The sequence below is a fragment of the Acartia tonsa genome, chromosome 8 (assembly GCF_053477335.1).
Source record: "Acartia tonsa isolate MP-2025a chromosome 8, ASM5347733v1, whole genome shotgun sequence".
In the NCBI taxonomy this organism is placed as follows: Eukaryota; Metazoa; Arthropoda; class Copepoda; order Calanoida; family Acartiidae; genus Acartia; species Acartia tonsa.
Genome location: NC_137267.1, coordinates 21,848,300 through 21,858,720, shown reverse-complemented (window position 1 = coordinate 21,858,720; position 10,421 = coordinate 21,848,300). Strand labels below are relative to the sequence as shown.

The 10,421-nt window shown below is 32.4% G+C and overlaps 1 protein-coding gene across 7 annotated transcripts in view; it reads right to left on the bottom strand.

The window, feature by feature from the left end:
- Positions 1-52: 52 nt before the first annotated feature.
- Positions 53-10,421, bottom strand: part of LOC145326299 (uncharacterized) — a 195,751-nt gene continuing 185,382 nt past the window's right edge. For 5 of the 7 annotated variants that reach the window (XM_080169573.1, XM_080169574.1, XM_080169575.1 and 2 more), the window contains 9 exons: positions 8,702-8,804; positions 6,817-6,906; positions 5,625-5,695; positions 4,882-4,973; positions 4,091-4,178; positions 3,581-3,658; positions 2,556-2,624; positions 2,005-2,108; positions 53-1,631 (listed from right to left, as the gene is read on the bottom strand). In XM_080169573.1, the coding sequence (XP_080025699.1) occupies positions 1,547-1,631; positions 2,005-2,108; positions 2,556-2,624; positions 3,581-3,658; positions 4,091-4,178; positions 4,882-4,973; positions 5,625-5,695; positions 6,817-6,906; positions 8,702-8,804 (780 nt within the window). In that variant the 3' untranslated portion in view covers positions 53-1,546. The remainder of the gene's footprint in view (positions 1,632-2,004; positions 2,109-2,555; positions 2,625-3,580; positions 3,659-4,090; positions 4,179-4,881; positions 4,974-5,624; positions 5,696-6,816; positions 6,907-8,701; positions 8,805-10,421) is intronic. The other 2 variants (XR_013881823.1, XR_013881824.1) reach the window with 2 other exon arrangements.

Below are 10,421 nucleotides of genomic sequence, written 5' to 3'. Positions count from 1 at the left end.
CCAATCACTTAAAACATTAACAGTAGCTTTTCTAAAAATAAAAAATAAACAATTTTAACATTTAAATTTATTTCAAATGGAAGATTTAAATACAGAAATTACAAGAAATGAAAATTATCTAAAATGAAACAAAAATCATAAATTTTTAAGTTCCTAACTTATGCAATTTTTTATAATTCCATTTAATTCAAAATTATTATGTTTGGTAGGTAAATCAAGTTTGTAAAAAATAAAATGTTCCTTTTCTCGTGTTTTTTTTTACATAAATGATAAAATATATGATTATATGCGTTTTTATGGTTTTAAATTATTATTTCTCTTTTTAATTAAACTCTAAAAGCTCATTTACTATAGAATAATCAGCTAGGAAAAAAACACTGAATTACAAAAGAAATATTCGAATTATATTGGTTTAATTCTTATTGCCATTTAAATAACAATGTTTTACTTTGTTACTAACAAAAAAAAGGGGAGGGGCAAAAGTCATTTTCTAGTGCAAAACTCGGTTTGTGTTAAAAAATATTTACCTACCGAATTTGGCGCGAGAGACCGATTTTTGACTGCCCCTCTTTGGTAATTAAATTTTAATTAGAGATAATCAATTCATTGAGCTAACAATTTAAATTTTTATTTTCTTTCAATTTTTAAGCTTATATGTAAAATAACTTCTCTGTATATTTTTAATATTAAATAAAATAATTGTTAATAAAGTACATGGTTAATATAATTCTATTGTAACAGTTTTTTTTACATATTTTATTTTTAGTACATCTTAATACTTTTTTTAGCATATCTTAACTAAAAATTTCTTTTTTCGTCAATTTATTTTGTAGGTGAATTTTAACGGTCTTTTAAGCATAATAAAATAAATCAATTGGTTACATTGGTTTAATATTAATACTGGTTTTACTTTGTTTATTATTTTAAGGGGGGGGGGGGGTGTTCCAGTGTGCCAAATTTAATTGTGTTTAAACACGGTTGATAATGTAATTTTGACAAAATCGATGAAATTTCCCCCGCCCCCATTCTTCTTTTTTTAAATAAAAAAGTTTTATGATGGACAAATCACAATTAATCTCTCCCCTACTATTGAAATAGTTGAAAAAAAGATAAAAATTTTTTTTCTCAAGAAAATATCAAAGAAAAATAATTTAAAAACAATATTCATCCATTTTTCAACTATTTATTTCAAATCTTAATTGTAATAAATAATAAGTATGTAATTAGTAGGAACTTTTTTAGGTTAACATTTGATTTTATGCTTTTGTAAATACATTTTTATTACAACTAAGATTTTGGTCAATTTAATTTTTTAACGTCAATCATTAACATTTTATGCAATAATAAGTTATCATGCAATAATTTCAATTTATTTATAATAATGTATAATTGTAGTTTTGTTATGACTTGTTAAGTTTTTTTTTAATGTTTATATAATTAAAATATATGATGTTGATCACTGCTAGAATAATGAGTAGAACTGGTACACAGCACACACCAACATCTGCTTTGTCGGGTGCGTGCACAGAGTTCGGGTTAGTGATTATTACATCATTATAATCAGATCTGAGTTCTCCTTGTTTTCTTTATTTTCTTTCATGGCCCGCTTCTTAGCTTCTAACATCTTTTTCCTGAAAAATGTAGTAAATCAATATACAAGTTTTAACTTGTATTTTTGGAGTAAAAATCTAGGCAATGTCACAAACAAAGAATTTCTAGGAAGGGGAGGAATAAATGAAGAAAAATTAATCTTCCCTTTAATATTTAAAGTTATTGAAAAAGGTACAAAAATCTGGTAAAAAAAATGAGATTCATTCATAATCAAACTAGTTGCTTCGCCCAAACCTTTAGGTTTGCAAATGTGTTGCAGAAAAATAGCTTAAAACAATCTAAGATCGATAAAAATGCTTCACTCAAGAGCACCACGTAATTCATCTGACCTTTTAGGAGATCTTTTGCATAAGTCAGTTAGATTTTTTGAATTTGTAGAATAAAAAATGTTACCTAGCTTCATCTCTTGCTTTAGCAGCTTCGCTCTTCTCTTTTGGTTTGATTGGTTTATTCACGTTCTTGTTCATTGGCTTCTTTGCTTTAGGCTTCACCTCAACCTTAATAAATAATATTATTAATATTTCTGAACGTTGCAGATAGGTATTAGAAAACAAAGAAAATCAGACTAAGGGACGGAAATCCTTTGTTTAGATGTTTTAATCATATGTAACTATCAATTTATATAATTGAAGATTAAAACCATCCCTAAACCATTAGAAGGTTCCCTAAAATGGAAGACTCAATGGATTCAGTAGTCATCGAAATCTTAAGCTATAGACAAAAAAACCTTACTCCTTTATATAATAGGATTTATCATATATCCTGTATCTATTTAAACTTTAAAATCTTTATGTTTCCTTTTCTCTAAAGCTATCAAATCTAGCTTATCCCTAGATATCTGTCTATCTATCTATCTATCTTCTTATTTGTATCTCCCTGGATGTCTGTCTATCTTTCTTCTTAATTGTCAATCCATCTTCCTGGATGTCTGACTATCTGATTACCTTAGTCTCCTTCCATCCTTGAGATCTGAGCTTCTGTAAATCAGCAAACTTGTTATGAACCTGTTCAACCTGCAAATAATAATAATATGAACACGATTGCGTAATATCAGGAAGGTGCCTGCTTGTATCTTCTCCACAACTGATTATACATTAGACATTTAATATGGCACAAACTGCTACTTTATTAGGTGCATGAAAATTATGGTGAATAGAGAGGATAATGTCTAAGCTCAAAAACAAAGAGTGACTTCCAAGACAAAAGTCGTGCAATCAAAAGGTTGGTTATCTATAAGGTGTAACCTAATTCCATGGGTGTTTAAGACTGAAAAGGAGATACTGCTCTCCTTATCAGTTTTCCTTGGATGTTGGACATGATTTTACACTTTCATGCGTATATAGTTAGGATTCAGATGCACATGGAGAGTGGAAGTGAGAATCCTGTAGCCAATCTTAGATATGTAAGCTTCGCGCACAGCTGAGTGTATTTTATGTAAAATTATAAGATGAACCGTAATTCTCATGTAAGCTACTTTATTATTATATCACCCTGGCCTAAACTATACCTGAAAATGAACCATATCCCAGAACCCAGCTAGATCTCCAGAATTAGGTTCAAACTATCTATCTATCTAGACTATACCTGAATATGAACCATATCCCAGACTCCAGCAAGATGTCCAGAAGTAGGTACAAACTATCTATCTATCTAGACTATACCTGAATATGAACCATATCCCAGACTCCAGCTAGATCTCCAGAAGTAGGTACAAACTATCTATCTATCTAGACTATACCTGAATATGAACCATATCCCAGACTCCAGCTAGATCTCCAGAAGTAGGTACAAACTATCTATCTATCTAGACTATACCTGAATATGAACCATATCCCAGACTCCAGCTAGATCTCCAGAAGTAGGTACAAACTATCTATCTATCTAGACTATACCTGAATATGAACCATATCCCAGAATCCAGCTAGATCTCCAGAAGTAGGTACAAACTATCTATCTATCTAAACTATACCTGAATATGAACCATATCCCAGAATCCAGCTAGATCTCCAGAAGTAGGTACAAACGGATCCTCTTCTTTTGTTACATTCTAAACAGGAGAAAAATGTAATCATTCATAACAATGACAATATTGTGCAAAGAAAAATATTTTGTTTATTAAAATCTTTATGTTGTGTTAGATAAATTGCTTTCCCGAATTTTATGGGTCATCTCAAAAAACGCCTATCTCAAATAACGCCCATCTCAGAAAACGCCTATCTCAAAAAAATCGAATTTAGCCTTGGCTTTGTCATTCAAGACACGTGATCAAACTGTTTTAATTGTATTTAATGTTACTATTTTACAAAGTTGACCAATGGCATAATTTATATCATGACAAATATGCATTTCATTAGGGTTTAAAAATTGTGCCCATCAAAGCAAACAGTGTTGTTATTTTTATATGTTTTAATTAATTTTAACTATTAACTGCAAAGAAAACTTCATACCTATACAAAGAAAGTAAAAACTTTATACTTACAATATTTTTATCACAGAGTCCCCTGAACTGAGTTAGTTTCTGAGCCATCAGTAATTTAGCCAGGCCCACAGTACTGAGTATTTGTTCCCTGTAACAAAAATTAATTAAATAACAGCTCCACTCAATAAAAAGTAAGTTTTTAAAATCAAAAGGGATAGTTGCATGGAGTGTTTTTCAGAAAAAAATGATTTCAGGCCTAAGTTACAAATATACCATCAAACATACGTAATTTTGTATTACAACAAATAACAAACAATTAGAAATTACTAAATTGGTCCTCATGCTGTTATTGTAAAATTAAGCCAGCTATATAGATTGCATATATCACAAGAATACGATTTTTAAGTATTGATATTTTTAAAACTATGTGGTAGAAAATTGAAATTCTTTCAAATATATGCCCTATAAATGTAGTTTAATCCATTGATCAGGAAAAAATATGCAGTTCACTAAATTCAAGTTTAAATGCATTTCGTGAAACTACCCCTACTCACTAAACAAATTATGTAGCTACTCCAAATCAGATATTATTTGCCAGTTCAAAATAAAAGATTAAATGACAAGATATAAATTGACTAGGTACCTAAACTCTAGGTACCTAAACTAAATCCCCAATGATTATACACAAAATTACCCATTCTGTTGATTAAAATTAGTGGTTGAAACGTTAAAACACTGAACTTTATTAATCAACCAATAAAATTCACTCTCTCTGTATAACAAGATATCTAGCGTGATGATGAGATAGTAGGAAAGATATCAAGCTATCTAGAAATAAATTAACTAGGTACCTAAATTCTTCTGGTATATCTGGACTCATATTCAATTCTTCCTCAAAATCACAGATATTTTCTTCAAACTTGAATATCTCATTCTCTAGCACCTGAAAGATTTAAAAGTATTAAGACATAATTTTTATTTGTAAGTCAGTAATATACTTAATAGGTACCTTCGATCCTTTTATATAAAATATTATTAAACTGATCTGGGAAAATGATGGTCCAAATGAGCTGTACCTTTCAGGGAATAAAAAAAGTCTTTGGGTGCTTTTACGCTTTTTCCTTACCTCTCCTTGCCATCCCCTGAAGGCTAGGAGCAGAGCAACTAGTTAGGTAGAAGGAAAGGAAAGATGAATAGTTGAAACAACTCAATTAAAGATATTCTCTTGTATTTAGACCTTTTCAATTTTTGATTACTTAAATAACTTTCAAATTCAATTCTAGGCGTAAAATTTACTTAAAAACATAACATAGCATCAATGGACTTTAAGGATTTTAAATTGTTCCTTTAACCATTAAGTGAAAAAGTTATTTTAAGAAAAGCTAAAATTAAATAAAAATAAAATCTTGTTTATCAAAATTACATTCTTTAAAATAGAAGGGAGGGCGTGGACAAGTTGACAAGTTCAGTCATTCGTTGGCTTTTTCTTTTATAGAAAATCCTGATAAAAAAATTTAAAAAAAATTTTTTAGAAAAAATCACGCAACCTTTCACCACTAACATAATTTAAAAATGTAATAAATGAAAATATTACCTTCAAGAAATAGTGTCCATCCTGAATTTCCCCCTGCTCTGTCAACAGTAACGGATCATCTGACGAGTAACCTGCAATATAAAGTATTATAAAATAGCTGTGCTTAAAAAATTATGTTGTTTCCTTATATGTTTTAAAATTATATCTTTGGAGCCTTAGGTATGATTTGGTCAAATTGTCGAGTTTAAATCAGAGTAGGGATAATGGGCTATTTATTACACTAGTCCCCAAACTTTTCTTACCCTTAGTTTAGCAACTTGGGGACTTTCAGTTGATTTTGATTGGTTGGTTTATTAAGTTGAGTGTCCGAACGATTTAACCACTAATTGTAATCTATAGAAGGAGTAACTTTGTGTATTAACATTGTAGGTACTTTATTTATTTATCGGTCATTGTTTTATCCCTTTAGTTCCCTGCGTCTAAATGTCTATGCCTCAAGCCTAATAAAATTTCGAAATCATAGGACGTTTCTTCCACTGTTGATTGCAAGGCTGCATAAAAAGAGTAGCCTTTCGAACAGCAACCTTTATAAATGTCTAAGAACGTTTATGTACAAGAATTTAATCTACATATCTTAAAATCTAATTCTAAATATTTTTACAGCAATAATGAAAACTAAAACAATTTATATGCAAGTCCAAAGTGTTGTTTAGAAAAGAATTTTTTATCTTGGTATTTTCACATTATGCCTACATTACATAGCTAAAGTTTTTTGCTAAAATCCATTAAAATATTGAAATCGAAAAATAAGCCTTGACAGATGTTTCTACCCGTAATTGGTTAGCTAAAAGTCACACGTTTAACAGTTTAAACTTTAAATACTTCATGATCAAATCTCATGATTAAGATTTTTTTAAATATAACAAATTTTTAGGTTTTCAAAGAATAATAATTTGACTCTTTTGTATGAAGTCTTTTTAACGTGTAGGCGTATCTTGTAATCTTGAATTAGTTGATCAGTATCTATTATAGCAGGGTGGGGCGGGGTAGGCCCTGGCAGGGTTGTTATCCGTCTAGTCTAATATATCTTGCTAAAATAACTGCATACAAATGATTATGTGTATTTATTTTTATAAGAAAAAATCACGAAACCTAGTTTTAAAAATCAGATCAAAGAATTAAGTTATCAAATGCTTGTTTTATTTAAGGCTGTATTAAAATAAGGAGGGCGCATTAGGATTAAAACCAATACCTGATGATCCCGCACCATTGCTGGCAGCCTCCAGACTATCTCCAGGTACTGCAGGTCCTCCAGGTGGCTGCTGGAGTCCTTGGCTTGCTCCTACAATAATATTATGGTTTCAATTCTTAGTTAGTGATAAAAATGATTGAAATGCCTTATACAGGGTGCGGCACATAAATCGAGACATTTTTTAAACGGCCATGGCGCGAAAACAACTTGACCAATCAGGACGTTTGACCCCACTATAGAAAGCTTAGGTAATGACCTTATAGCAAAAAAAAATCTTTGGACGAATCAGGGTTTCGGATCCGCATTGATTGTATGCGGATCCGGATCCTTAAAATTTGGTCAGTGCGGATCCGGATCCGGTTCCGGATCCTTAACAATAAAAATAAAATCACCAAATTTTTCAAAAAAAATTTTATTCTTTAATTCGAAGTCAAAAATACTTTTAATTTTCAAGTCTGAACCTAAACCTTAAAGATTGGCTCTCATCAAGAGAATGTCTGAGATTTTATATAAATTTAGGTAGATTTTTCCATTTTTTCCGCATTTTTTTGAGTCCAAGGATCCGGATCCTTGGACTCAAAATATGCAGATCCTTGCGGATCCGGATCCGAAACTCTGGGACGAATATAGACGTGTTCACCGAGCTGGCCGCGCATATGTTCAATAATACAGATTCCAAATACGCCGGTGGTTTAATGCGCAAAATCACAAAACGTATGGTACGACAGGGAAGGAGTTGGAATCTTAACCCCAAATTTTGTGGGTGTCTTAGGCTCATTGAGACACACATTTTGCCGTGTTTAAATCCATTTTAGCTCAATCCTAGCCGAAATGAGGTCGATTTTTCAAGATTATTTTTGAGCCTTAAGAAATCACAAATAGTAGGGCCCGACAGGGAAGGAGTTGGAAATTTGACCCAAAATTTTTTGTGTGTCTTAAGCTCATCGAGACACGCATTTTGAGTACTTGAAGTCCACTGTAGCTAAATCCTAGCCCAAATGAGAACAAAAACATGGATTTTGTCAATTTGGCGGTTAATCGTGTTCCTAAGGAAATGTGGCCTCCCAGCAGCCCGATCTTAATTTAATGGACTTTTGGGCCTGGGGCTACTTTGAAGCATGCCCCAATAAACGTGCCCATACCACAAAGACCTCCCTCATTGCCACTATCAAAGAGAACTACGCCAGCTTGGACAGGTACATTTTGACCTGGACCTGCCGGCGGTTGAGGATGCCGGTAAAGGCGGTGATTGAGGCTGGCGACGATTTTGTTGAATAATCTACTAGTCATATACCTATTTTGCTTCCCAGTTTTTAAAATTCAATAAAATCTTTAAAATTGACGATTTTATGTTAATTTCTTTAAAAATTACAAAATGTCTCGATTTATGTGCCGCACCCTGTATAACATAAGTATGAACTATTGAATCCTCCAGTAGAATAAACATTACCTGTGGACACCAGAGTGCCAGCATGCTGCAGGTTGAGCAGGCTACCAGAGGCTGTACTCTCATTATCTCCAGAAGTATAAACATTACCTGTGGCCACCAGAGTGCCAGCATGTTGCAGGTTGAGCAAGCTACCAGAGGCTGTACTCTCATTATCTCCAGAAGTATAAACATTACCTGACGGCACCAGAGTGACAGCATGCTGCAGGTTGAGCAGGCTACAAGAGGCTGTACTCTCATTATCTCCAGAAGTATAAACATTACCTGTGGCCACCAGAGTGCCAGCATGTTGCAGGTTGAGCAAGCTACCAGAGGCTGTACTCTCATTATCTCCAGAAGTATAAACATTACCTGAGGGCACCAGAGTGCCAGCATGCTGCAGGTTGAGCAGGCTACTAGAGGCTGTACTCACATTATCTCCAGAAGTATAAACATTACCTGTGGCCACCAGAGTGCCAGCATGCTGCAGGTTGAGCAGGCTACCAGAGGCTGTACTCTCATTATCCTCCTCCAAGATTGGACATAATAGTTCTCTCTCCCTGTGGTACAATCATATTTAACTGATTATTTTGTGATCAGAATCTAAGATATTTTTCATTCTTGTTCTTTTAATTAATCTTAAAATTAATGTTTAGCATTGCTCTAACTGTAACATTGATTCAAAAGTAATCTTTTAAAAATATCCTTAATTGATAGATTGAGTTGTAATTTCAAAATTTATGATGTGGGCAAGTAGAAAGATGATTTTAGTGTATCTCAAATATTTCATATCATGGCGTAAATAAAAGATAATCTATTATCTTCTAAAATGGCCTGGCTACAAATACTGAAAAGTCACTTGAAAGAGATGGCTTTGGAGTTTATCTAACAAGAATCACAATACATTCAGGTCTCTGGTTGATTACTAATTTGATGTGATGCTAAGCTGCAATGTATGTTTTAGGACCAAGACTTGTTTTTGTTCCACTTATGGGTGTTTTTGTGCCTGTGTATGGTAGAAATTGGCAACTAGCATGTACCAGTGTAGCACAGGTGTGGACATATCACACAGTGGGATAAACAACATTAAAGTGGATATTTTAATAGAGAAAGGTACTCTGTAAGTGTTTCTGCCTGGTTAATCTAATCAATGAATAAGACAATGGACAATAAATTTATATATGTACATTACCAATAATGATAAACAAAATTACCCCATCTGAAGACTAAAATTATTGGTTGAAAAGTTGGGACAATACTAGATTGGGACCTACCAAAGTTCAAAATAAGTACCCAAGATTATTGAGCCAAGATAACGCAGTTATAACTTTTAGAAACAGTCCAATTTCCCCTACCACCCGGTTCTAATCTAATATTACTTATACAGCTGTACTCAAATTAAGAATATTCAAACCTATACAACATCTATAATTAATTTAAAATTTCCAACAGAATAAAACTGTGCTATTATTCTTAGATTTGAATCTGTCAAGGCGTATTAGCATACACACCATTGGCTAATCTAAAAGGGATTGTAACATGATGATGATTTAATTACAAGTTAGACAAAAATTCATTTAAGAATCTAATAATCGTTTCAATTTTCCATATAATTTAAAGCTATTGCACTCCAAGCAAATAAATAGAGGAGGGGCAGTAAAATAGCATAAAACTATCCCTAATATGTGAGACGCCATATTAGAATTTTACAATCTAGAACTTAATTGTTTATTGAGATATTAACGGACAAACTAAGAAAACTTACTACTTTGGGATTTAAACAATCACTCCTTAAGTAGCTAAAAATAGAATTTACTTTTTTTATTATCCAATGTCAAATTTAAATGGCCTTTCTTTTTTCGTATATATTCAAATTGATATTGAACTTGAAAGCTTTCAATGATAACCACTCCCTGTTTTTTCCCCCTCCTGTCCTTTTTCAACCATGTATTCATTTTTCTCTTTTAATGGTTTTATGCCCCCCATGAGCAGAGCTCAAGGAATGTGTAAAAATTCAAATTATTCAGAATAATTGGCCGAAAGTAAGTTTCTGCCTTAACAATATACGGTTGCCAAAATTAAAATATATGGTGAAACGGGGGCTTCGTCCCAAGTGTGCCGTGGGGGTTCAGCGGTTACAGAGGTCTTAAGCTTCAGATAGACAAACAGTAAACTTATT